The sequence below is a fragment of the Pelodiscus sinensis genome, chromosome 3 (genome assembly GCF_049634645.1).
Source record: "Pelodiscus sinensis isolate JC-2024 chromosome 3, ASM4963464v1, whole genome shotgun sequence".
In the NCBI taxonomy this organism is placed as follows: domain Eukaryota; kingdom Metazoa; phylum Chordata; order Testudines; family Trionychidae; genus Pelodiscus; species Pelodiscus sinensis.
This window is the reverse complement of record NC_134713.1, coordinates 137,697,926-137,725,761: the sequence shown is the minus strand read 5'-3', so window position 1 is coordinate 137,725,761 and position 27,836 is coordinate 137,697,926. Positions and strand designations below refer to the sequence as shown.

Below are 27,836 nucleotides of genomic sequence, written 5' to 3'. Positions count from 1 at the left end.
TGCATCTACACCAGAGGTTTTGCCAACATAGGTTGCTGGCTAGGGGCTCTCATGTTCTCAAACTTGTATCTGACTGTGATGGAGCATTTGCCCCGCACTGGTCCTTTAAGGGTTAAAACCCAGCTCAGGAGAGGGCAAGGGCTGGAGCAGTGGAATTGGCAGCTGTGGCAAGTATTAGCCAATTAGGGCCCAGCTGAGGGCAGATTAAATAAAGGATCCTAGAGGGGTGGAAGGACAGACACACTTGTGCTCTAGCTGAGGAGCAGGAGGGCTCTGGCTGCCATGGAAGCTAGAGGCTTCCTGACTTAAAGCAGGACTGAGGAAAGGCAGGAAGAGCTGGGGAAGCTCTGGTCAGGCAAGCAGGGCCTGAAGCAAGGGCTCAGAGTACTAGGGCTGTATGGAGGAAGAGTACTAGGGCTGTAGGGAGGAAGCCAGAGTAGGCAAAGGCAACTGGTCCACGCTCCCTTGCCAACGATGAGTGGCCATTTCAGACTGTGGTTTTCCCCTGAGATAAGGGGCTAGATGAAGACTGGCAGTGGATCACTGAGGCAAAGTGGGCATAGAAGGTTGGCGGTTCACTAGAGTGTAAGTGGCAGGGCAGTATCCAGAGGGGAGGATGCCTCAGTTTGGGAGGGATGTGGGTCCTAACACCAGGTGGTGAAGAATAATAGATAACAGTGGGAAAGACATCAGCCAAAAGGGTCGCTTCCGCATTGAAATGCTAATTTGCAGCGTGTCCAGCAGGAGGTGCCTGTGGAAGCGAGGCCCGCCCTGTTACACTGACATAGGGATGAAGTAGCTGCAAACTTCATAGGGTAGGCGAAGCCCTAAACACAGTGATACGCACATTTAGGAACTCAAGGGTCAGTTACCACAACTCTTCTCTAGCAAGGAAGCCAAAAAAGTCATGTACTCAGAAAAGCACCATTGGGTACAGCAGTCTGTCTGCTTAACAACAAAGTTCATCTTAGTGTTCCACTTTGCATACTGGCTCCCCATTCAGTACCAAATGCAATGCTACAAAGTATTGGTACTGAGATTCAAAGACCTCATTGGAGTGGAGCTATCTATCGAAGGGCTTGTCTACATACAAACATGGACTGAAATAACCATCCATTACCTCTCCAGCTGTGACTGTGTCCTTGCACAACAGCCATGTTCCATTGGAAAACAAAACCAATAAAGGCTCCTTCACAAGCAAGGCAATAGTCTCAGTCTTACTATTTATGGAACATATTACTTGCAGAAATAATGAACCATGGATCCCTCTGCATTCAAAACTATAAATACAAAATTAATTTCCCTAAATAAGGTCCGTATATAGACATACATATTTAATTATTAATTCAAGCAGTTATTTCTACAAATGAAGACAAAAGAGAGAGGGTGGTTTTGTGATTTTTCTGAACAGTTAGGAAATGTTCTCACATTATTGTGATGGGAGACATACTGTAAAAATCAACAAAGATACAATCACTATACATATTTCAGGGATGAGCAGATATTTTAGTGCATGGAGCTTCTTTGTTATCTTTTGAAACCCAAATGGAACTTTCTCTTTCCTTCTGATTTCAGAAACCAGTGCTATAATTAAATGCACATCATTATCCATTTGATTTTAATCTATTTACACATGGATCTTATTTTATACAAGGAGTATTAGCTGTTTTTATAGGGAGATTACTTCTGTAATATGTGTTCTTTGGCTCCAGATGCAAGATACCAAAGATATGACATAAGCACCAGGAAAAATTATTTCAGAGATACTTTAAATTTTACAGTGTTGTATTAATAGATGACTTGACAAAAAAGGACTTCACAAAATCCACATACAAAAATTAGTAGGCATACAAATGACTGACTCTAGAAAGAACTATTAGCTATAATTATCTGTATTTTCTTTTTTGACTTGTCATTCTGTTGATACTGAGTTCTTGGAACCAGTTTAGAATCACCTAGTTTAAGTTTTTTGAAATGATTCTTCTTGGGTTTTTTTTAACTATACCAGAAAAAATTAAGCCAAACCCCCCTAAACTGAACCACAGTAAAGCTGGCTTTATAATTTATGAGGTCCCAAGGAAGGATGGGGCCCCAAGCTTCTAGAAAGGGGAAACCAGGTCATTAGTGGCCTTCTCGTCCAGTTCTATTGTTGGAGGAGAAAGTGAAGGGTGTCTCTGAAGTAGATATGTCATTTCTTCCCATTTAGTCCTAATGCTCTAGAGAGGACACAGGAATGCCTCATGAGTTGTAGAGCTTCTATGGAATGCAGAAGCCCAGCTTGTGTTTATTTCAAGGATGGCTTACCCTTTAGGACTAAGTCCTCTGCACTACTCTTAAATAGATAATGAAAAACAGTACCTTAGAACCAATGTCATTTAAGATCAGGTTCAGTTTTTCTTTTTGAAAAGTCTTATTAGATGTTGCTCAGCTATTGGAGTGAGTTCTCACTTAAGCAATCTAGAAAAGAATACTTTACACTCTCCTGTAGTACACTCAACTAGACATCAATTTTACACATACAGATTCCTTGTTATTTATAAACTATAAGTGGGCAAAATTCATCCCTGGTGTAAGTCCACTGATGTCAGGATGGACTTGATGCCCCTGGGCTCCAGCTCGAGTGGGGAAGGGTGCTCCTATAAATTAAACATTAATAATTTATTAGATGATTTGTAATTCCCCCAACATACACATCAGGAATAAATTACCAGAGAAAACATTTGAAATGCGTGCTATATGAGCTCAAGAGGCACCCATCCCATACTAGAATCCTGTCAAGACTGGATTTCAAAGGAACAACCAAGCTGGTGTGGGCTGAGGCACTACATGGTTGGGAGAACACCAAGAGCACTTATGCATTACTGGAAATACTACCGATGATTGCACAGGTGGCACTCTGAGTTTAACTTTTTTTTCTATAGCGTACCCCTCAATTCTATGGGAAGCTCCTGGGGTAGAGACTAGGAGAGACCCAGGCAGCAGCAGTCCACTTCAGTCATGTTACAGTTTAGCGGTCAGCCAACAGTCCCTGAGAAAATATGGAAACACATAGTGGATGTCTACACTGCACCTCACATGTACAAATTGTCCTATGTTCATTGATGGAGCAGACACAGTTATACCAACTGAAGATCTGACTTTTTCCCCCTCTTAATAATTCAGAAATTTTATTTCATTTGAAGGAAATACACAATGAGAAAAAAGAAACATCGACATTTTCTTAAAATATATTTCTGTAGACGGAATGATTAATTCCTGATTTGTCAAGTTTCTGAATGCCCAGCATCTTTAGTAGTAATTTCCTTCTACAACAATTTTCTCTCTGGAATAATACTCTCTCAGTAAAATGTTTTGAACTTTCTTCTGTCATGAACATACCTATAATTAGAGAAAGAACTGAAGAGGGTTGAGAGAAGTAGTTCAATGGAAAAAAAGATTTCAATACCGAAAATCTCAAGTGGATGATTCAGTGATTTACTGAAGTTAAAATTGAAGATTATAGATTAATGTGTGGCCTCCTCACATCAAATCTATCACCTGCTGCCTTTTTGCTTATACAAGTGAAAAGATTTGTGAAAGCTGGGATGTGGCAAGTGATCATTTTATTATAAACTTCATTATGGTAGAGCTCATAAAGTATATTGAATTTCGGCTAGCAGGTAGAGTATACAGCAAGCGTCACAAATTCACCTCACATAAATGAAGAGTAATGATATTCTGCATTGTATATTGATTTTTTTCCTCTAAAAGGAAACTGTTTATAGAAATAGCCCCGTACAGGTCCATTTGTACATGTCATGGCTTGACAATGAAGAATATTTTTCTAGTTAGTTTAAAGACATTTCCTAAAAAGGAAGTGATAGAACTGCCCACAATGGAGCTGAAAGAATCACTAAGGAAAGTGAAGAAACACTTCAAAATTGAGCAGGCATACTTTTGCAAGTTATTAGCATTAGGTGGCATACATTTTAATCTCAACATGCTGGGCCAAAGTCTGCATTTCTTTACACTCTGCACAACTGCAGTATGGGGTATAGATTACTACAGCGCACACCCACACAACGAGCCCTACTCTGGAATAGCCTAGCCTTCTGCAGATTCTAGGAGGGCTACAGAGGTTGGGATGTGTGAACCCCAACTTATTCTACGTGGAGTCAAGTAAATCCCACAACCTGCTACAGAAATAATTTTGGGGAAAAGGTTCCAGGTGCACCCTGCCTAGAAACTTCAGAGCAGAAGTTTTACTTCTGCAAGAGTACTTCAATGCAGGAGCAATCTGGACTACTGTCAGATTAAAAGGTGGGGGTTTTTAACAGATTCATTTTTATGACTGAATGGTAATTGTAAAGGTTCCTGTGTAAAACAATCTGCTTCTCTAAAATCTCCATTACCACCGGATGGTTTAAAGTTCCACACAAGGAGAGGAGAGAATCCCACACACCCAATTAGAGTGGCTTACCCAGAGAGCTATTTCATGGTGGTCTGGAGGCACCTGTCACACTTAATTGAACTGGCCTAAATTTAACCTTTCCCTGACATCTGTGTTTGCATGTCAGAGCACAGGGAATCACACTGTTACTATGTTGAAAAAAGACTGGTATTGAGCATCTATTTTATTATTTGGATTGCAGGGGCACTCAGGGCATGCTAACTGCTTTCCAAACACATACAATGACACACTCCCTGTCCCAAATAGCATACCATCTAAAAAGGATACACAATAATAGAGACTGGCAAAATGTTATAAGGTACCTGCTTTGGTCACATAAAGAGCTAAGATTTTCCCAAACATGGCTATCCCTTCTTGTTCTCTTTTCAGGTTACCCAATCAAATTACCTCTTTATCCACATCCCAACAAAAACAGGAAAATGCTAATTAGTCAACAGTATTCCCAGCAGAGATAGAGGCAATTATGGGAGATTTCCCAAACACTGCTGGAAGACACCTGGGTCATTTAAGAAGGCTGTTTAACATTTCACCAAATTGTAGTTTGAGCTTGAATAAAAATAATTCTTAAACCAAAAACAATACAAACTTTCAAGGAAGTTGAAGATCGGCATTTTAATTCTATGTATTGTGCCATTTTGTCTCCATTGGAATTTTTCTACGCTACAGCAATTCAGATGAAAAAAATAACTGACTTGAAACTTCTCTGCATTTAGAAAATGTTTGGTGATTAAACAAATATATAAACTGTTCAGTGTAGATATGTGGATATTAGCCAGGACAGGAAATACCAAGAGTAAGGCTATTCTCGTGGTATTTCCAACCCAGCAGATACCATCACATATTGGAAATCATGGGAGGGGGGGAAACAAAAGTTTGTTTTTGCAAGGTTTTTCCACCCCTGCATTCCTGAAACAGCCTGCCTTCTTAAGGAAGAATGGAGAGATATTTCTCTGAGTGAGAAAGAGAACATCAAATTGGACCAGTTAGCAACAAAGGATGAGATTTACAAAGAGAGAGGTCCCTAAACCAGGCACGTCCAAAGTCCGGCCCGCGGGCCAAATGCGGCCCGCGGTCGGATTTAATACGGCCCCCCGCTTCTCCCGGCTCCCCGGTGCTTTTTTTTAACTGGTGCGCTCAGCGCGCCGCTTCGGGCCGCCGCCGCTGCCGCGGTCCCAAACCCTGCCCCTGCACTCCGCTTTGGGGCTGAGAGTGCAGGGACAGCCCCCGCTTCCTCCCCCTCTCCTGGCTCCCCGGCGCTCCTCTGACTGGCGCCGCTTCCGGCCACGCCGCCGCCGTCCATGGCGGCCGCTGCGGTCCTAAAGTCCTCCATGTAGGGCACGTCCGCAGCCCCGCTCCCCCGCTTGGCTACGGGTTCGCCCTGCCCCCGGGCCGCCGTGAGGCCAGCATGCCCTACGCTCTCCGCCCGCCTCTGACCCTGCAAGCCCTCTACCTTGGGGCTGAGAGTGCAGGGACGGACTCCGCAGCTGCTGAGATCAGGGACGGACTCCGCAGCTGCTGAGATCAGGCACGGACTCCGCAGCTGCTCAAGCTCAGTATCTGTGATTGGCCCTGCGCACTGTCAGCTTCCTGGCGGGCTCAGGCACGTGGAGCTGCGAACATTAGAGACTTCGCCACAAACGGGCTCAGGCACGTGGAGCTCATCATTAGAGACTTCGCCACAAACAGCCACAAAGGCAAGAGAATTCTTGTTGGGCAGTGTATTAGTGCAGTGTATTACTTGGGCAGTGTATTAAACCTCTGGCACTGCGCTCACATGATCCCTTCCCCTTTTGGTCAATTTAAAAAAATGGCGACTGTAAATAAGAGAAGGAAAGTTGACAGTGAGGGCCGCCGCTTCCAGGACAGGTGGAAAGTGGAATATTTCTTCACTGAAATAGAGAATCACTGTGTTTGTCTGATATGCCAAGAGACTGTTTATAAGGAATTTAATGTCAAGAGACACTACCAGTCGAGACATAGCACATACGACAAGCTTACAGGGCACGACCGCAGTGAAAAGTTGAAGCAACTTGAAGCTGTTTTAATGTCACAACAGAAATTTTTCATAAGAGCCCGTGAGTCAAATGAAAATGCCACAAGGGCGAGCTATGAGGTGGCAACGTTAATTGCTAAAAATTGCAAATCTTTTGCTGAGGGTGACTTTATCAAAGAATGCGTTATGAAAATGGTTGAGAATATCTGTCCCGAGAAGAAGCAAGAGTTTGCCAACATTTGCCTGGCTCGTAACACTGAGCACGGAGAATTGAAGAGATTTCATCAGATATTAAGAGACAGTTGACATCCAAAGGAGTGGATTTTGACTTCTTTTCAATAGCCTGTGATGAAAGCACGGACCTGACACAGCTCAGTTGCTGATTTTTATGAGAGGGGTGGACGATGAAATGAATGTGACTGAAGAGCTACTTGACCTCCAGAGCCTTACGGACCAAACAAGAGGAAAAGATTTATTTGTTTCTGTTAGTTCCGCCATAGATGACATGAAACTGCCTTGGAACAAAGTTACTGGGATTATTACTGATGGGGCACCTGCCATGGTTGGTGAACGAAGTGGATTATCAACCCTAATCTGTAACAAGGTGATCGAAGAAGGAGGCAAAGCTATTAAACTCCATTGTATCATTCATCAACAAGTTCTCTGTGCTAAACATCTCAAATATGATCATGTTATGAAACCGGTGCTAAAGACTATTAATTTTATTCGCTCTAAAGCCCTGTGCCACCGCCAGTTTAAACAGTTTCTACTGGACATCCAGGCTGAATACGAAGATGTTTTATATCACAACGATGTAAGATGGCTCAGTCGGGGGTCTGCACTGCAGCGTTTCTACTCTCAGAAAGGAAATCGGAGAATTCTTGGAAACAAAGGGACAACCAATGCGAGAACTATCTGATCCTATTTGGCTGGCTGATTTGGGGTTTCTAGTTGACATAACAAAGCATCTGAATGTACTGAACACGAGTCTTCAGGGGAAAGATGCAGCGGTGAACCAGCTTTATTCACACCTCAAAGCCTTTGGGACAAAGCTGCAACTTTTCATAAGGCAGTTGTCACAAACACAGCCCAATACCATACATTTTTCAGCGTTGCAGGAAATAATGAACAGTTTTCCACAGGACAATATCAGTGCGCAAACGAGCAGGTATGCAGCAGACATTGCATCTCTGGCTGGGGAGTTTAAACGGCGCTTTCAGGACTTTGCAGCTATTGAAAAGGAGATCAGCCTTTTCTCCTCTCCATTCTCTGTTGACCCCGAGGATGCTCCAGATCAGCTGCAGCTCGAGCTCATTGAGCTGCATTGTGACAGCGAGTTACGCAGTCATCACCAACAGCTCTCTCTTGTGAACTTTTACCGCCAACTGGATAAGAGCCGGTTTCAAGAGATTCGAACATTGGCTAAGAAAATGCTGAGCTTGTTTGGCTCAACATATATGTGTGAGAAGACATTCTCTGCTATGAACTTTAACAAGAACCGCGTGAGGACAAGACTAAGTGACTCTCACCTGCGTGACATTTTGCGCATCAAAACCACTGCCTTTGAACCAGACCTAGCCTATGTACTGCAGTCCAGATCTCAGTTTCACCCTTCACATTAGTGTAGGCAAGTTTTTTTTTCAATTGAGATGAATACATTGTAAAATCTCAGTTAATGTCAGTTGGTCTAAATCAGTTATAAATATATTTGGACACAACATGTATAGTTGGTGTTATGTCGTTTGCCGTTTGCAATAAACTTTGCATAAAATAGTTAATTTGCATTTAATTTTAATGGTTCAAAGAATGTCAGGCAAAATGGTCGGCCCTCACGCATGTTCACTTCATCAAATCTGGCCCTCTTTGAAAAAAGTTTGGACACCCCTGCCCTAAACACTTTCATGAAGCCCTCCCAGAGCTACTTACAGCACCTCCAAGTAGCCCTTATAGGGACTAAGGATCCCTAACGTTAGATAAAAAAAAACAAAAACAATACAGGTTTTTGCATGTGTTTATACAGACTGTGCTGTATCCGTGTAGTGGTACTGATTCAACAGCACGTCTGGTGCAGTGCCCAGTCAGCATAAAAACACTCACCTTTTCCATCACCATAAGATGTGTCAGTGGGAGAAGCTTTTAATGACATAATGCTGTGCATGCAAATGCCTATGTCAGTCTGTGATGATTCAGGATTCCTGAGGTGCCAGCTGAGGTGCTGAGATATCAATGCATCAGCCTATTCTGCCAATCTCAGCCCCCCTTAAATTCTGTCTTGCTGAGCCAGGCACTAATGCCTCCTCTAGCAGAGCATTCAGGCAGAGCAGCATAAAATACAGACACTGAGAACAACTCTGGGAAGACTCAGCTTAAGGGACCTATTACAACACCCAGATGTTCATCCCCACTTTGGGTACAAACACAAAGTTATATGATGTTTGCCTCCTTCCTCAGTGGGAAGGAAGGTATTCGCAGCCTCTCTCCTCAGTTAGAAAGTAGATTATAAACCAGAAATAAGTTTAACTATGAAAAGATGTATTTTAAGTGGTCAAAGAGATAGCAAACAGAACAAAGCAGATTATTAAGAAAATAATACAAAGCTTGCAATCTAGGTAGAGTCACTAGAAAAAAATGGTTACATAGAATGTCTCACCCTAGTTATTGTTTCTGGAGAATCCTTCACAGGTCAGGTAACTCTTTAGCCTAGGTCTAGCAATTCTCACCCCCCCACTATCCCAGTTACAATCCTCTTATTTCCAGGTGTTTTCAAGTATCTCTTTGTGGAGACAGAGATTCGAGGCAAGCTGAAAACAATCATTATTTTCCTTCCCTGCCTTATATAGAATTTCCATAAGGTGAGAAACCTTTGTTTGATTTCCCCCCACCCTCCCATGGAACTGTTCATCAGAGCAAGGAATTGGGTAGTATCAGGTGACCAGATCATTTGGGTCTGTCATCAATGAGTCACTCAGTAGCTAAGCTATTTCACAGTACATTGTACTAGCAGATGGGCCACCAAGCCCCATTTGGCTTTTTCCACTGTAGTCTCTGAAGTAATAGCAGTGGGAGTGACCCAAAGCAGCAAATATGAAGTTACAGAGCTCTCCAACCCCAGATTCAGTTCCTGATAGATGGGCTTTTGCAAGGCCTGGAGGAAGGCAGTCATGCTGCAGAGGTGACACTCCATGGTCATCTCCTTTATTTGCACAGAAAAAGAAAGGAGTCCTTTGAATATTTGATTTCTCTTTGTAATTCGATGTAATGATTCCCTGAATATCAATGTACCCACAGAGTATATGGTGTTCATGGATGCATGAATAAAACAAGTGGGATTTCTCTCAAGGCTTTCATCGTTTGTCAGTCAGCCAGATTATGTCAGATACTTACATGCAATTCCCATTGGCTTCAATGGAATTCATTTCTAAGTAATTGAAGGCAGAAGTTGGCTCTGTGTTCTTTCACAGAGTAAAGTCTTATTCACAAAAATCTATCAGAGTCTGGTATTCAGGTACAGTCCATTTCTTGGTAGTTGGGACAAAATTCATGAAACAGAGGAGAACATATGCAGAAAGAAAGCCCTCATACCTTATATACCTTAGATTGTACAAAACTCTTCAAGTCCCTTCCAGTCCTATTAGTCTACAATTCCTGAAGTTTTGGAGTCTCAAGATATGCAAATTAAAATAGGATTTTCCCATTTTCTTTGAGACAGAAAAATAAACTGTAAAGTGAGGATCACAATGACAGTGCCAAGCAATTGTCTTATAAAAAGATCATGGACCTGATACTTCCGCTGGTGTAAATTGGTATCCGTTGTTTTCCACGGAGCTATGCTGATTTACACCAATCGACAATCCAGACCATTTTCTCTCTTAATTTTAAAGATAAAAATAATCTACTATACCTAGCAAGTAAATAGGAAACATTAAGTACTATTTAAGTGTGACACATTCATGTGACTCGAAGGGTATAGGTGAATTGCTACCAACTGCTTATAGTGCCAGAGAGCCTTGTCTGTGTCCAACAGGGGAGTTCAACCAATACCGCTGACTGCTAGCAACATAAGCATCCAATTCCTGGCTTTGTAAGCCATGCTCTTTCCCTCCGCAGGCTAGCAATTGGAACACCACAGCCTACCACACGCTACCTTGAAGAAGAACAGAGATAACTATGAGGAAAGGTAGCCCCCGAAGTTCTGCTTCTTAAGTCCCTCCAACTTATCTGTACACTAGGCACCAGAACAGAGGGGATCAGGAGGTCATGGCCCCCATGACTTTTTACTGCCTTAAAGGTGCGCAACAGGAGGAGGGGGAGGCAGAGGGGAATGAATGGGCGATGGGGTCTGAGGGAAGAGGCGGTGCAATGATGGGGCCTTGGAGGGAAGAGGTGATGTGGGAGGGCAGGGCTATGGTTTGGATGCCAATGGCCCCCCCTCCATTTTTAGGGAGCCTTCAGTTCTGCTGCTGTACACCCCACTTGAGTGCCTAGTCCCTCAGTTTCTAGACACTCTCCATGCATGCAGATTCTCTGCTGCTGTTGATATAGAGCAGTGTTTCTCAAACTGTGCTCAGCAGAGCCCCAGGGCTCTGCGAGACATCTCCAGGGGCTCCGCCAGGTTGACAAACTGGAAACATCAATAGGTACAACACATACAATCAGTGAACCACTGTGGCTTCACATAAATGTTTACTAATTTAAAGGGCTCCAGAGCCCCAAAAATTTGAGAACCACTGATATAGAGCATCCCATTTCACTAGCTTCACCTCAGTTCAAGACTCTTCTTAGCACACATGTAATTGTGCCTACAGTAAAACCCCATAGAAGATCATTTGACAATGCACAAGATAAAGATTCAAACAGAGGCAAGTATAAGGACTGAAAACATATGTTTAAACACAAAATGCACATATAAGCCAAACCGATTAATGAATTCCTTTCTTGTTTAATTTATCACCAGTTCATGCAGGTCTTGTCTAGTTGCAAGAGCTGGGAAGGATCCACTTTTCATGGGACACTGATGCTGGCAGACCTCTGTACTGGATACCATGTTGTGCCTTTCTCTCTCCTTCTATACAGTTCCACATCTTTTGTCTCTTTTCAAAATCAGGGAGTTCTGTTCACTCCATAGAAACTCTTCTTCCCCTCTTTTTCCCATCCCCCATTTATGGTCATGGGCTCATTTATAAAGGCCCAAGCCTGCACCTTGTCTGGACTGTAAACACTTGGCTGGGCTGGGTTGAAAGATGTCAATTGTTCTCACTCTTGATTAAGTCAGCTCTAAGAGCCATCCCTCCCCAGGTGACCAATTTTGCCTGCAGTAGTTTTGGAACACAATACTCTACATGGTACATAACTCTTAACATATTTTCCATACTTATATCCCACAATAACCATGACAGCCCGTGAGTTCTTAGCTTTCGACAGAGACCACACAGGGCCCCCTTCAGTAAAATATCACAAAGACGGAGATCACAGGGGAAACATTCCCATCTGGGCATGTCTAGCCAGGCCCTGGGGTATAGACTTGTAAGTATCTGTTGCCAACGTGGGGCACCTGGGTCGCATTAAGATTTCTGGCACTTTTAAAGCTTCAACTAGAGAGAAGCAGTGATTGAGTGATAGACCCTTGGTTTTGGGCTCAGGAAGGCCCCCTCCCTATCCCCTTTTTGTAAGAAGTATAAAATGAAAACACTTATAGGAAACAGATGTAGCAGCATATCTAATGTTCAAATGAAAAGTAAATGAATGCAGACAAAGCAAGTTAGGTCACAGACATCCAATTAATTTGCTTACAAAAGACTGCTAATTGCTTTCCTTGGACCCAGTTCCAAAAATCTAACGTGCATCCAACTCTGCCATCTTTCTCATCATCTTAGCTTTATTTGGCTTTGCAATACGTAATACAACAGTTTGTTATACTTACAGCAGGGCTATTTATATTTGTAAATCAAACAACTGCTTCCCACACTAGTGGTCTTCTACAGCCTCAAAAAAAGTAGTCCTCCCCCTCCTAATATTTACTAACCTACCTCACATATTCCAGCAGTGATGTATGCTGTGCAGCCAACTCACATCCCAGCTGCCACTTTTTTGGCTAGATTCACACTAGCCCCCCAAAAGGGGCGGGGGAGCATTTATACTCAGGTTAGCTAAACAGACTTACAAAATCAGGGAAGACAGGGTAGCTCTGCTTTTACCTAAGGTGAGCAGCTGGTTTTAAAACCCCAATGTCACATTCCATTCTTTCTACCTAGTGAAAAGCTTCCAGTACATGTAAATCTTCCTAATCCAAACTTCTACAACCAAATTACTTTGCTGATACCTATCAATGCAAATAGGAGGAGGACTATGAAATTAATTCTCTGTTCCACCCATGATAATGTAGCTCAAGTTGACATACCTTAGGCTGACTTATTGCAGTGTTGATGGGAGATGCTCTCCTGTTGACTTCCTTCACTTTTGTTGTCTGGGGTAGAGTACTGGGCTCCACTGCAGAGTGATCTGAGGTCAATTTGGTAGGTTGCACTAGACCTGCTAAATTGACCACTGTACACTGATCTCTGCTTCATTAAGTCAGGCTGTAGAGTACGTGTAGCCCTAGCCTTAGCCATACCTCCAGTCATCGATCACTGCAGTAATGGTTTTCTAGATACTCTGGGCCTAGTTCTGCTTTACCCTGCTCTGAGAGGCCATTTCTTGCCAGTCACTTACAAAATAAAAAATGGCACCTCTCAACATTCATTTTGTACTGGTATCAGGGGCTACAGAAGGGGCAGAGCAATGGAAAAATCAGACCCTTTATACACCAAAGATTAAAATGTAGCCATATGAATTCAACCTCACTGACCATGGATATTGTGACCGTTAGGGTTGGTTGTGCCAGTACAATGTCAGATGAGCTCGGACAGAGCTGGGTAAAACAGAAAGATATTTTGCAGAAGCCTGCATTTTAAAAACTATGTTAGAGCTAAATTCAGTTTGGTTTTTAAATGTGCTATAAATTGTACATGTATGCTTGTCAAACCTAAGCTTGTTCACAGATCCAGCATGTACTCTTTGGGAAACTTTCAGGCTGGGAGAACTTGGAAAAAAGAAACATTTGTACAAGAGGAAACTTTGTCAGCAACTTCCTTTACCTTCTTCTTCAGCTGCAGTCATGCATTTGAAGAGATTTCCATCCTCACCACTCTTTCTGCTGCAGTCAAGATTACTGCTTTAGACCAGTCTATTCCACGACAGTGTCTTTAAGCCCAACAGTCTAATTACAAGATCAAATAAAAAGAACTGATGGCTAAGATGGGCACATAGCCAGTGCCTCATTTGTAATGAAAGAAGTGCTAAGGCTCAAGCAATTAGGTGCAGGGGGCTCAGGCAATTTTTTTAACAAGTTTCATAACTGACGCAGCAAGCCTGGAGGTGCTGGGACTCAGCCTTGGCTCAAATTAGGTACACCACATAGTGGTTTAAACAAAATGTGTTGAGTGTTCAGCAAAATGGGCAGGAGATTTATTAAAAAGAACACAAAACATAAAAGGGTAAGTCAGCAATAGGACTAGCTGAAAGCTTACCTGGAATGAAAAACAAATTTCTAAAAAAGCCACTTTTCTTTAAAAGCAGCCTAAGAAGCTGATTTTTCCTTAAACAGCATGATCCAAGTGCCTTGCAATTTTTATTTATATAAAGAACTCATACTTCTGAGGAATGCAGTCTCTGGAAACGTTGCAAACCCTGGTTCTGTGTGAAGCTGCCCTACACAGAAAGAGCAGACCTGTTACAGAAATGCAAAATCCTCCTGTGCTCCTCACAGCTTTCAAACACACTATTGCTGAGTCACATGGAAAGATTATAGAAACTCTCATGACCTCCTCAGTTCTAAAGTTGTGGCTCTCTCTTTTCTGTAAGATCAACTGCCCTTTTCCCTTCCCACATTGGTGTGCAACAAATGTGAGGTTCTCAGCATGCTTCCTGCAACAACTCTCTCTCAGCATGGCTAAGATGGGTCAGGAAGGATGGCCTGTGGTTAGAGCACTAGTCCTAGGACTGGTGAGCTAAGGGACCAAGACCTTGCTCCAACAGATACCTTGTGTGACCTTCCAAAGAGCCAGAAAGGTTAGCACTGCCCCACTGCACTGGGTGCTGTGAGGAAAAGTACAGTAAATATGAGCAGGTGCTCAGCTACTACAGTAAAGGGGGCATTTCAGTAGCTGAAGAAGCAAAGGCAGATTCATAGCATGTTATCAGGGGGTGGGCATGGAGGAAAGAACTGTGTCTAAAATGAAACTTGCAGCATGCCTGGACTTAACTAGTGAGCCTTAATGGCAACCCTACAAGCAGCAGCTGAGATCTGCTTTCCCAAACCTTGCTGCCATTCCCCTGGGTTTCTTCCTACTTTGCCATGATCTGTTTCCTTCTGCCACTCACAGTACACCCTTCTCTCAGGGCCAGAATCACAGGAGCTGTCAGTTCCTGGGGTGGGGATGTTCCTTTCCATCCCTTCCCCTCTGTCCTATCCTCTGCTACCTCATTCCTACACTGCCTTGTTAAACCCACTCACCCAAGCGCTTCCTACATGCTGCTTAGCAGCCAATTGCAACAGGTAGGTGCTGGGGCAGGGTTAAGAGAAGAGCGCTGATTGCAGAGTCTGCTGGTGACCTAATATTTTCCTCCCATGAATTCAATGCCTGTAGCAAAGCTCCTAGGGCCTCTACACACCCCAGTTTCTTCCTTTTCCATTCTAAGCTTGGAAAAGGATTTCAGCTCATCCTCACACCCAGCTGTGCTTCATCAGTTAAAAGCAATTGAGCCCTGACTCTCCCCTACATGCAGGGTGTCACAGGGTTAATTGGCTTTCTCTCTACTCAGACCACATTGAGCAAGCACCTCATCATAATCCTAACTACATCCAGGATCTCTAAGCCTGGACACTGTGGACAGTGTTGGGGCAGAATGCATCTACCACTGCCTAGTCCCACAGTCACTGCCCACATATAATTGTTACATGGCTACAGAGCTCCTGTTTGTTTGTTTTGCACAAGGTGTTCAGACTCTCCTTTCAGACTCTCCATTCAACCCAGTCCTTGAGTGGGTTAGTCGCTAACCTCTTGGCTTAGTTCTGAAGTTTAACCAAAGGAGCCATTGAGGTCAGTATTTTTCCTATGGCTCCCTTAGCATGACTGATAGTCAACTCCCAGCAGTTTTCTTTTCATCTTTTTTGTTCTTGCTGTACAACTGGAGGCTCAGCAGCAGTTGCCCCAATCTCACGCTTCAAGAGTAGTCCTTTTGAAGGTCCCCCTCCCCCCCAGTTGCCTAGTGTCATGCATTCTGCCAGCCCAGGGAACAATGCCCCTCCCTAATGGGCCCTGAATAGGCTCATTGAGTCATTAATCTAGGTGGGAGTAGGATAAGGCCAATAATTAGACTTCATTTAGACCCTAGGCAAAAGTGTTTGATTCAATTCAGTGGTAACTTAAGCTAATGCACACCCCTCCATAAAGTTATTTTGGTTCTGTAGGTTGAAGAGGAAGCATTTGTTCATCAGAATTGAAGTGTTTCATTTGCAAACTTTTTTGCCATCTGCCTTACCCACAAGGGTCAGTAGATAGATTCAAATCCCTGCAGTGTCATATGGTGCAACTCCACCTGACACACCCTTCCCTCCCCCAAACTCTAACCCAGTGGGGGCAGGGGAGAAGAGAAGAGGCTTGAAGTGGGGCAACAGGTAACTTCATGGCTGTGTCTGTGCTGGAAGAACCTTCCTCTCCCAGAGGTACTTAAGGCTCCTTTATATGGCTCTTCCACTCAGCTCCCTTTGTGCTGGGTGAAAAGTGGGAGCTAGAACCTCACCCCTTCTGAGCTGGAATTAAAGACTTTCAATCAAAAATCAGTTCTCTTGGTTAGTTTAGAGAGACTTGACCTTTTAGTAGACTAACTTGAGAGCTTAAGGTTTAATCAAAACGGGGCTCACTGTCCCCTGCATGATTCCATTCCCCCCCCCCCCCAATAACATTGCTCCATGAAGTGGACCAACACCACCATGCAATGGACAATCTTCCAGGGTTGTCCACAGTCTCCAGAAATTTAGAGATGTTTTATGATGAAGCCTCAGGAATATACCCACTCAAAAAAATGAGCAAGCTGAAACCAGGCCCAATATTTCCTTGCAGAGCTATGTATTTAAATCACAAAGAGAAAGGGGAATTTAAACACTTGTTATTTATTGTATTGCACAGAGTATCTATGTACTATAGTAAAGGATCCACATTTCCCCAAAGTGTTGCAGCACACAGTCTCTTTACATAATGCGTAATTAGTGCCTTCTTTAAAAGCTCACAATCAGTTGCAAGTTTAAGCATTTCAGGTAGCAAATGAAGGAAAAGGCTAAGTTAGCTATACATACTGTCCAAACACTCAAAAATGCTGTTTACGAAGGACCGCCAATGAAGTCAAGCAACTACTTTGATACTCTATCTGCAAATGTAGACTTTGCAATAAAACCAAATAAGCATGTATTGTAACCTTTAAAATTAAATACATTAATATTTTGCTTGTGTTACCTGTGTTTACACCAGATGGTCTCATCTATAGATAATTGGGCCAGATTAACTGGACTAAGTTGGTGTATGCAGAAGTAGAGCACCTGAGGCTCTGGCCCAGATTTAAACTGAAAGACCCCCCAGCAAGTTGCTCATATTTGAACACTAGGCAATAGTTTTAGCACTGAAGACCTAGTTACACTGCAGCTAAAATAAGTCTTACTAGTTAAAAAGTAGGATTCTAGTAAGAATCCTACATGTAAGACAGCCTTGAGATACTAGAGACTTATGAACTGAAGAATTATGTCTCTTGTTTACAGACTGTCAATTAAGCTAATGATCACTAGTATTATCCAAGCAACAGTTAAAGTTTGATAGCTAATACTGGTATTAAGACATTTTTACAGTTGCAGAAAACTTTACAATTTTATCCTCTTGCTATAGGAGATGTTCACCATATTACAAAGCCCATGAAAAACATAAAAAAATATTTTAAGATTTAGAAAACTCAAACAACTGCAAATACAGCTGATCTTTTAATATATATATTCTTCAGGTTGGTTTTTTTTTTTAAACAAATGTGTCATTTACAAAGAAGCAAAAAAAAAGTACAACTCTTCTAGGATTTGTTTTTGTCCATTACATTGAGGACCTCATCTAGAAGTGAGGGTCCCAGATCAAGCTGCAATGAAAGAAGGGAACCTGCAAGATCTGAAAGGGATTCTTCTGACTTAATCTCTGCCTTGGTTAGTTCACATGAAAGAGGACTGTCATCAAGTAGGTCAACTGTTTGCCAATCTGTGCATTGTTCAGAAAAACTGGATGAATGACTATTTCTGCTATTAGTATAATACGATGCAGAACCATTTGGCTCCCATAGGATGTCATCTTTGTACATTTCCCCATTCTCCAGCTGTTCGCTTTTCTCCTGCAAATTCTCTTCAATCACTGGCTCACAACTAAGCCTTGGATTCTTTGATGGCCCAAAGGAGTCCCGCTTTGAATTAAATGTCACTGGTGACAGTAAGGGCAACACAAGGGCTTGAGAACCCCCAATGGCAGGAAGGGAGATAGCATTTTTGAGCACTGGTGAAGGAGTTTCTGTAAACATGGAGTCAGAGGTGCTGTTTGCCCTTAAAAATTCATTATGTCCTAATTGACCAACTCTTGGTGTTCCTTCATTCCCAGGTAACAGCTCATAGTTTCCTTGCAAAAATGAGATGTCCCCAAACACATCATGTTGTCCCTCTTTCCCAATGTGTATGGTGTGACGAAAGTCTCCAAGTGGTGGACTGATCATATCAGGAGACAAAATATCCCTTAATTTGAATTTCTTCCCTTTCTTATTATTGGCAGCTTTCAGGTAGATGGGTGTCTTAGCTGGCATTTTGTTTGCCAATTCTGATGGTCTTTTATAAAAAAAGCAAGCCACTTATAAGAATGTGTTTTTTCCTCCAGCAGGCCTTCAGTGTTATCTTTGTCACATTATTAACTTGGATGCCTCTCCTACATAAGGTCCATTTCTTCTGGGAAAGGAAACTGGGAATTCAGAAAGCTAAAGAACTCCAATACAAAGCCTTCCAAGTTTAAGAATGACAGTCCTTCAGGTGAGGAATGGGTGACCAAGTATTCTATTACTTCCAAAATTCAAGAAAACCTGTATGGGAAACAAAGCAAGTTATTAACTTACTTGTTCACTAAGTCTTGCTTTTACAAAAACAATAATGGTACTGAGTTGCAGATTAGATTTATGTCGCTTCCCCTCATTAAACAGAATAAAAGAGTTTACTCTAACAAGGGTTAGCTAAACTCTTCCTGACTTTATAGTTTTTCAAGTCAGAATTCTTACATGTAGTTACTGGCCACAGTTCATGTGGTAAACTCACTATATCATTTTCTGTCAGTCATCAACTGGAGACATGATATTCAAATGCTTCTACAAGGACATTTTAACACACCAAGCTTTTCAAACTAGACCCCATCCATTTTAACAGAGGCCTATACATATTAAATATTTGGTAGGTCTGAGAAATTTCAACATTACATTCATACAGCCAAGATTTAAAAAAAAGCACGAGCGCCAAAGGCTATGGCTTACAGCAAATGGCACAACTGCATCACTGTAAACTCTAGTGTAGCCACTCCAAGTCCAAGGAAGAAAGGTCTCCTCTAGGGATGTTAGATATCATGTAGTTGATTAGTCATGGAACTGCATGAAGTCTTGAAGCCAGTGCCCTCGCAGCTCCATTCCTGGGGACTCACTGACACCTCATGCTGCTGCTTAATAGAGGCAGCAGTATGGGGTGGCAGACAGGAGCTGGTCCATGAGGGCAGCCAGTTTAAAAACCAGCTCCCCATTGTCCTGCACTGCTGCTTTTGATAGAAGTGTTGGGGGAGGGGCAGGGAAGAGGGGGGCAGCATCACATAGCTTATGTGGGGAGGTGGTACCAGCTTTTAAGCCAGCTCCCCCAGCACTGACTTCTGCCCCCCTTATCCCTGCTGCTGCCTCCATAGGAGGCAGCAAGGGGAGAGGGGAGAAGGTGCATCCAGGAGAAGAGCCTGCTTGAAAGTTGGCTTCCCACACATTGACTCCAGCCTGCCCCTCCCCCACCTTCCAAGTTGCTGCCACTATCTCCGATGGAGAGGCAGCAAGGGGTGTGCATGGAAAAGAGGGAATACATGCAGTAGACAGGATTAACCAATAAGATTAGGGTCACTGGTTAATTGTGTAGTCTGCTACATTTTGCCATCCCTAGTCTGTCATCTTAATTACTCTAGCCCCAGAAAATGGTTGTAGTTATGTCATCAGGAGAAACTTGGCATAAGTTATGTTGGAGGGGCGAGGGCAAGAAGGGCACTAATTCGCAACCATTAGTGACATAACTGACAACTAAGCTGTAGTGGAGCCATAGCCTAGGCTAGGCATCCATACTGAAGCATCTAAATAAGATGCCTGATTTTTAAGAGTGTTAAGCTCTCATCAACTTTGTTCTTGCTGTGCCCTGCCCCCAATGGAAAGTGTCAGATCACTTGTTTAGAAGCCTAACTTTAGACCTTCTTTTGCTTCCCTGAAAGGTCAAAATTTTCAGATGTTACATACATCTGAAAAGCTCTTGCTTACATCCCTAATAAGGGTTTCCATTGTAACTAGTGATGCAGCTAGTTGCTCCCCCTCATTCCCAACCTTGCTGCCTCTATCAGGGGAGCAGGACCTGGTTCTGGGGGGAGCCCACTTAACAGTCACCTCCCCACACCCACCATCTACGCAAGGGGAGGTAGAGGTACAGTGGGAAACAGAAAAAGCAACGACTCCACTCCTGCCAGTTCTGCTGTATTTCTGCTTTTGCCAGGGGTCTTGTACATTTCAAAGGCTGAGGCACCCAGAGTACAGCAGGAATTCCTTTTGAAATGTACAAGAGGTTGGCAGGGCTCTTGCTACAGTACAAAGGCAGAGTACACCCCTGTCGATTAATCAAATGGTTGATGGAATCCCACTATTTGATTAGTTAATTGAAATTTAACATGACTAACCCTCACTTGTCATAATTACATCTAAAAATTGCAAGTTTGAAAAGAGCCATAGGACATAATGCTGGAAGGGTTAAAAACCCATGCACCACAGGTTAAATGCTACTGATACCAATGCAACTAGGCTACAGGTTGACACAAACAACTTGCAGCCTAGCTAAGTTAGAAATAAGTTAATAGAACTTGTGCAAGATGGTGAAATTAAGTTTCTTGGCTTTAGGTGTGATTTTCAAGCTAATCCTTCAATTTTTACAGGCAAAATTTAATATCCACAATTAACAGCGCCTAATATTCATCCAGGAAGGAGCAACATTGTGGGAATAGATCTGTTGGTGCCAAAACACTCAAGTAGGACTCATCCAACTTGAAAGATCTACCCTTGACCTACTGCTACCTAGCTCCTTAAACACTCCCCTCCCTCCACCACCACACACACAAGAAAGCAAAGTTCCTCATTAAAAAGACTTAAATGGGCCATGTGTTGAGTGGCCTTGGGCTGTTTGCAGCCTGTGGTGCAGTTTGGACTTACACAGGACTCACAAGGCCTGCAGGTGGGATCCTTGTACTGAAAGGTGCAAGCGGATGGGCTGGCTGGAGCAGATGGGTACCAGGTGTTGGAGTTTCTAGCCCCCAGGGAGGAGGTGCTAGGAGCATCAGGGCATTGTGGGGAGTGCTAGCTGCTTAGCCTTGTGGACAGAGCCTGAGAGGTACAAACTGGCTCACACTGGCCACGTTTTGGTCAGGTGCTGCAGCTTAAAGCTTAATCTTTGTATTCATGCCTATCAGTGTGAAAGAAGCTATTTCCATATATATGCAACCACACTTAAGTTGTGACCCTTGGCATGTGCCGTGAGTGTCATGGTGGCCTCCAGGGCTTCCAAAGTTGAGTAGCCTGATCTTAGCCAGTGACAAATATGCATAGGAAAAGTGACCTATCCTGTCTTTCTCCATCATATGCAAGGTCAACTACCTGTTCTCACATCTAAGGACCCTCATCTCAGACGATTGGCTCATGATGCCACCCTTTGAAGTTCTGCTCAAATAGAGTTAAGCAAGTGAAAAGAACTGTGTCACTGCAGGATCAGATAAAGCTGACCCCTCAAGTGTGGTGTGGCAGGGCAGGGAGAACTTCCAGTCCTGACAGGGCAGACCAGAAATCTGTAGCCAGGCCTGTGAGGAGGCAAATGACGACAACAGCCCTCCAAATAGAGATGCTAAAGATTAACCAAGTAGCATCACCCTTAACAGGTGATGTAACCAGTTCCAGTTAACCATTAAGGGCTGGAGTAGCTTCCCCACCTGCCATGGACAGGAGCTGCTCTGTCATCACAGACTCCTTTCAGATCCCTCATCAACTGCATAGTGTCAGCACAGGCCTCCCTCACATATCCTAAAACTGAGTGGATGCCTTAAGTTACACCAACACTAGCACTGCAAACAGTTGTGAGATGGCTTGAGCTACCAGGCAGAGGCAAACAGAGGCAGATTTCCATCTCCATCCCCAGCAAGCTCGAGAGGCAATTCCCTGGTGAGAAACCCAGATCCCACAGTCGTGTAACGATGGGCTTTCTACAAAGCTATAGTTAAGGTTTCCAAAGTGATTTTCCACATTTAACAAAAAAAATTCCGTTTTTCCATCTCTGATTAACAGATCTTTTACAAAGTTATGCCTATCTTGTTACACTGGTGCATCATCACCCCTTTAGTTACACTGATGCAATGTTAGTGTTCACAAGTCTTAAATCATAAGCCTAGCTCTAAACTGCTGAAGGGGAAGAAGAGGTCTCTTGCAAGGGGCGAGGGCCTCTACTATTTTGCCTATACCCTTGGAGCTTTCTCTCCTCTGATGAGCTCCAGTGCATGTCTCTGCTGGTGGTCAGATTTCCCAAGCAGAAGCAAAACACATTTGAAATCTTCAGTTTCACTGCTACCTACTGGGCTCTGAACAGACACCATGCTAAAGCTATGCTAGCATCACTCTGATGCTCGGCAAAGCTGAGAGCAGCAACTCTGCATCCAACAACTCACTAAAAAAAAGTCACACTGATGAGCATTTGTATTTGGGAGGATCTCTTAATTAGTCTAAGGTGTTAGACCATCCAAAAATAATCTTCAATACTAAAGATAATAGGATAGGTCTCTGTACTTACCTTGCAGATTTCCCACTTAGTAACCAGTTAAGTTTCTCAAGCCCTACATGGAATAATAATACCCTTCATCTTGAACAAAAGAACCATATTCCCCCCCCCCCCCCCCAACACATTTAGTACTATAGTATAGTCAGCATTAATAAACAGGAGACTATCTAACAAGAACATGCCCTGAGAGGCCTCAGTTAGGAGAGCAGCAAACTCTTTAAAAGCTGGGCACTCAACATACACAGAGACTATATTTTATACTACTTACAGAGTAAAACAATAGAATAATCATGAAAGACCAACAAATTCTACAGAAAATGCATTACTCAAACCAAATCAGAGACTCTGCTACAACTGCAACCATAACTGGCCAATGAAGGCTGAAATCAGGACAAACCCAGTACAGCACAGACAAGCCTTAGCTCTAATATAAGCAGGATAGATATACTTAATTCAGAACTTACCATCTCTTTTAATGCCTATTCAGACTCCCAAACTGCAGCAGCCAGTGAGTCCTAGAAGAGATAAAAACATGTATGTCTATTTCCTGAAAATACTATTTAACTTCTGTGTTTATATAGCCCCAAATCCCTTCTGAGTGGCACCAACCAAATCAGGTGATACTGTTTAGCTTTTCTGATTGGTTAGTTTGAATTCTTCTGAACTAGCAGCCCTACCTTTAACCACCTTAATCAAAGTGAGCTTCCTTGATTGAATTAGAAGGTTCTTCTCTTTCGTTGCTTCCTTTTAAAGAGTTTTTAATTATTTAATTACACCATGAAATATTCAGGCCAATTTACACAACAGTTGAGTTCAATTAATTCTCCCCAACTCTGCTCAACCCAACCCTTTTAGATTACATTTAACCTTTTCTGTCCCATTTTCATTAAAAAAAACCCTGTAAACAAAAGAGAAAAATCACATAAATTCATGAGAACACCCTTTCTCCTTCTCACTGGACACATATTTGTCAGTGACAGGGAACGCATGGAAGGTTTCAAATATTTGATGTCACTGTGAGCTAAAGGGCATATAAAAGGAACTGGTTCATTTGTAGGCACACTTTGATCTCCACTTCTCTTCCAAAAGGTGTGAAACACTTCTTATGTGAATTTGGTCCCTAAATGTTTTCATTTTCTTTAGCTAGATTCCCTCAATTTAATGAAAGGTTAGAAGAAAAGCATGCCAGCAATGTTTAGACAGGTGGTGAAAATAGTTTAACTGCAAGGATAGGTTGGGACAGATGAAACCCAGAGCCCATCTCAAGTTATTCTCCGTTCCTCCTATGTCTTCTGTAAAGATGAAAGTAAACATTAAACTTTTAGAAAAATCATTCAGCTATTTGCATGTTTTCCCCCATGGAAAACACTCTCTTGTATAAAAGAGAGTGTTTTCCATGGGGGGAAAGCTGGGACCAACACATCTTAGCTAGTTGGGAAAAGGGTTCATCCTCATGTGATACACATTCATCATCCAATTCTTTCCAAATGCACAACAGGAATATTTAATAAATATTTCTACCTTTTTGAAATCATTATTAACAATTTTACCATCAATATACAGTGATGGGCCTACACCATTGCTACAATTTATTTTGCTTATAATGCTGTTAATAATGCTACCTTATTGTCCATTGCTTGCCATCCATGGATTTTTTTTCCTGATGTCTTTTGCTTCCCTTATCAATTTTCTGCACTTCATAACTTCCAAATTATACTTATTGGTGTCTACCTTCTGCTTTACCTTCATTTTATATATCTATTTTCTTTTCTAGTTCCTGCCTTCACTTTTCCTCTTAACCAAGATTACCTTGCAGTGGATGCAAATCCTCTCGTCAGAAAGGCATCTATAATTTTTAAAGACTCTAATAATGTTTTACTACTGGCTGCAGAAGATCTTAGGTATGTCACTCAGACTGAAGTCTTCCATAGTAACAATTTTTCTTTCCATCTTACAGTTAGGTGTTTAAGGAACAACTTGTTCTGGTTTCTAGTTTGATTCAGACATTCGTAACAGACTCTCCCCCATGCTGTACTTCGTTAGTACAGTAATCTGTATGCCATATCCGTTTAATCTGGCCTCCCTTAGTTTAGGCTTGCCCCCCCAAAGTTGCAGTAAATTGGTGCACCTCTGTGTACATATGAGGTCTTTGTACCTTAGAGCAGTGGTTTTCAAACTTAGGGTCTTGACCCATTACTGGGTCATGGAATGTCACACACTAGGTGTCCTTGCTGCAGGGTGATCAGATAATCAGTGGGGATGCTAAGGCAGGCTACTTGCCTCTCCTGGCACCACAGACTGCAGTGCGCCCCTAGGTGGGTGGCGGGAGGGAGAGTGCTCCAGGTACTGCTACTTCCCCGAGCACTAGGTCCACACTTCCATTGGCTAGGAACCTGCTGCTGGCTGCTTCTGGGTCACAGCATGGTCTGCAGTGCCAGGAGAAGCAGGAAGCCTGCTTTAGCACCCCCGCTGCATCGCTGACTAGGAGCCATTGAAAGTAAGCCGCTCCTGCCACAGCCATGACCCCACCCCCCAAGCTGGAGCCCCCTTCTAAGGCCCAAAGCTCTCATCCTCAGCCCCACCCCGGAGCTCACACTCCAATCAAATTATGTTGGATCGAAGGCATCAACAATTTTCTTCAACTGGGTCATGAGAAAAAAAGTTTGAAAACCGCTGCCTTAGAGTAGCTCTAATAATGTAACATGCTCAGGCATGGCTGGAAATGGCAGCTGGAGCCAGACAGCTATTTATGCTTGGGCCTCCCAAAGTTGCTCTCACTAGGGAGCTAAAGGGTTAGCAATGGGGACCATAAAAAAAATATTTTACTTTAGATCGGTGTTTCTCGGCTTGTGGGTCAGAACCCCTGGGGAACATGAAAGGCAGCTGGGTGGTTGAGAGGTGTTGGAAATTTTATTACAGTCTAAAGCAAAGAAAAATCTTGTTCCCAGCACACCCTGACCCACCCAGCTCCGGTATTTTCCGTCATTCTCTCAAAATCCTTGCACCAATCAATGATAATTTTTTTTACTCTTACTATTATAGTAAACATCAGGGGACGGAGTCTTCTTCTTTTCTAAACTTCAAATAAGTGATTGCCAGTCTGAAAAGACTGAGAAACACAGGTGCTGAGACGTTTCAAGGCCCAAGCACAGTCTGTATTAGGGATGTGACAGGTTAACCAATGGGGGCTGGAGCAGCTCTTTGCCTGCTGGAGGCAGGAGATTGCTCCAGCCCCATGAGGCCTACCCTAGGCAAGGACTGTTCCAGCTCAGCCACGATGGGTAGAAGGTGGGGAAGGCCCACCTAAATTTGGCTGTGATGCGTGGGGGACAGCCCCTGCCCAACCACCCTTTAATCATTTAGTTGGTTAAACATTAGGTTAAACCGGTTAACCAATTAAATGGGATTTTATATCCCTACTCTGGATGGCTGTAAGTGACAAAACAAAGAGCAAGGCAATGGGGGAAAAAAGAAGATAGTTTATACTGACTAGGGATCTAAATGGTTAACAGGTAAGCCTCATCTTTAATGGGTCAGGCTTACTGGTTCTGGTTAACCAGTAGGGACTGCAGCAGCTCCCCGCCCGCCCTGAGCAGGGGGTTGCTCCAGCCTCACAGGGCCTACCACAGGCAGGGGATGTTCTGGCTGGCAAGCCAAAGCAGCCCCTGTTTATGGCTGATCCCCCGCTCCGCCGGTTACACGCTAACCGGGGAGGCTTCACTGCAGAATCTGCAATATAAAACTTCTTTAACCTTTATACTGCAGAGCCTGCGGTGTATGTAACCCAGGGGTGGGCAAAAGGGTCTCTGTGGGCTGGATCCGGCCTGCCACGTGGGTTGATCCAGCCCGCGGAGGTCCAATCAGGGCCTAGGGACACAGAAGCATGCGATGCTTAGCGTCAACCCTGGTGCTGAATCTAAGCACAGCGTGCTGGATATCAGGGAGAGAGAGACTTCACACTCCTCCCGCCCTTGCAGGATGGGGGCAGGGCGGAAGGAGACTTTGCGCGCTCCCCTCACTCCCAAGCTCTGATTGGCCTGGGGGTGGTAGAGCGCAGAAAGCCCCCCCATGCTCCCCCATGCCCAGACTAATTAGGGTCTGTGGGAGGGCATGCATAGAAGTGTCCTGGCCCCACCTCCTTCTGCCTGAGACCCCTCCCCTTCTGGGTGGTCTGGGGCCACTTCAAAGATTTCTGAGGTGGCCCCAAGTCAAAAACTATTGCTCACCCATGGTGTAACAGCTAGGATTTTTAGCAGTTACACGGTTACATTTTAAAACAACTTGTTACATCCCTAATAACGACCATATTTATGAATAAGAGTTAACCTCCTTTCTATCTTCTCCAAATATTATAAAGAAAAGATAAATCATCACGGGGGGTAGGATGGCAAAGTCTTGTGCTGGATTACAAACTCTGCTCTCCTGCAGACCTCAGTTAATAGGCCTACACAGGAGTCGGGAGGTTTGATTCCCAGCATGGGTAGACAAATCATGCTAGTTCAGCTTGAGCTAACACACTAAAACAGCAGTGCGGACATTGTACAACTACTGACAGCTCTCACTAGCCAATGAGTCCAAACCCCTGGATTTGAATTCAGGTGGCTAGCCTGAGCTCTTACCACATTTGCACCATTCACACTACTGTTTCTAGCATGAGCCTGTCTACCTGTGCTGAGAATCACGGCACCCATGCCCAATAAAGTTTTTGAGCAAAACCAACCTCTTTTACTTGAGTTTTGCACCACTTCCTCTGATTTTTTATATATTTTCAATGTAAAATTCAATATAAGTGGTTAAGGCATTTATTTTATTTATTCTTCATTTTTGTTTTAGACCATCTGATGGAAAAGAATGCAACAAAATGAAAGCGAAGTGGTCAAAATGGATCTAATCTTGTGTTCCCAATGCATGATTCCAATGAGAGTTACGTGTGAGCGCATCACTGGAGGGGGGTTATTGCATGTTGGGTGGTCTGTTATCGTGTAAATGAAAGACATATGACAGATGCTGTCATTCTAGCTGCGGCATGTCATTGTCACCTCTCACTTGCCTCTGATTTTGCTGACATGAATGCACTATGCTTGCAAGTAATGCAATTCTTGCTATTTCCTTTTTGGAATCTGCTTGCTGAGAGTAAACATGGCTTGGTAAAGTGTCCTCCATAGGAATTGTGTCTCATTAATTTATATGTCTGATAC

General features: G+C 43.3%; 1 protein-coding gene across 1 annotated transcript in view; it reads right to left on the bottom strand.

The window, feature by feature from the left end:
* Nucleotides 1-16,634: 16,634 nt before the first annotated feature.
* CDC42EP3 (CDC42 effector protein 3) overlaps nucleotides 16,635-27,836 on the bottom strand; it is a 41,398-nt gene continuing 30,196 nt past the window's right edge. Inside the window, exons 2-3 of the mRNA XM_006131308.4 lie at nucleotides 23,103-23,153; nucleotides 16,635-18,629 (exon numbers count right to left, since the gene is read on the bottom strand). Coding sequence (XP_006131370.1) covers nucleotides 17,592-18,359 — 768 coding nt within the window. The 5' untranslated portion in view covers nucleotides 18,360-18,629; nucleotides 23,103-23,153 and the 3' untranslated portion in view covers nucleotides 16,635-17,591. The remainder of the gene's footprint in view (nucleotides 18,630-23,102; nucleotides 23,154-27,836) is intronic.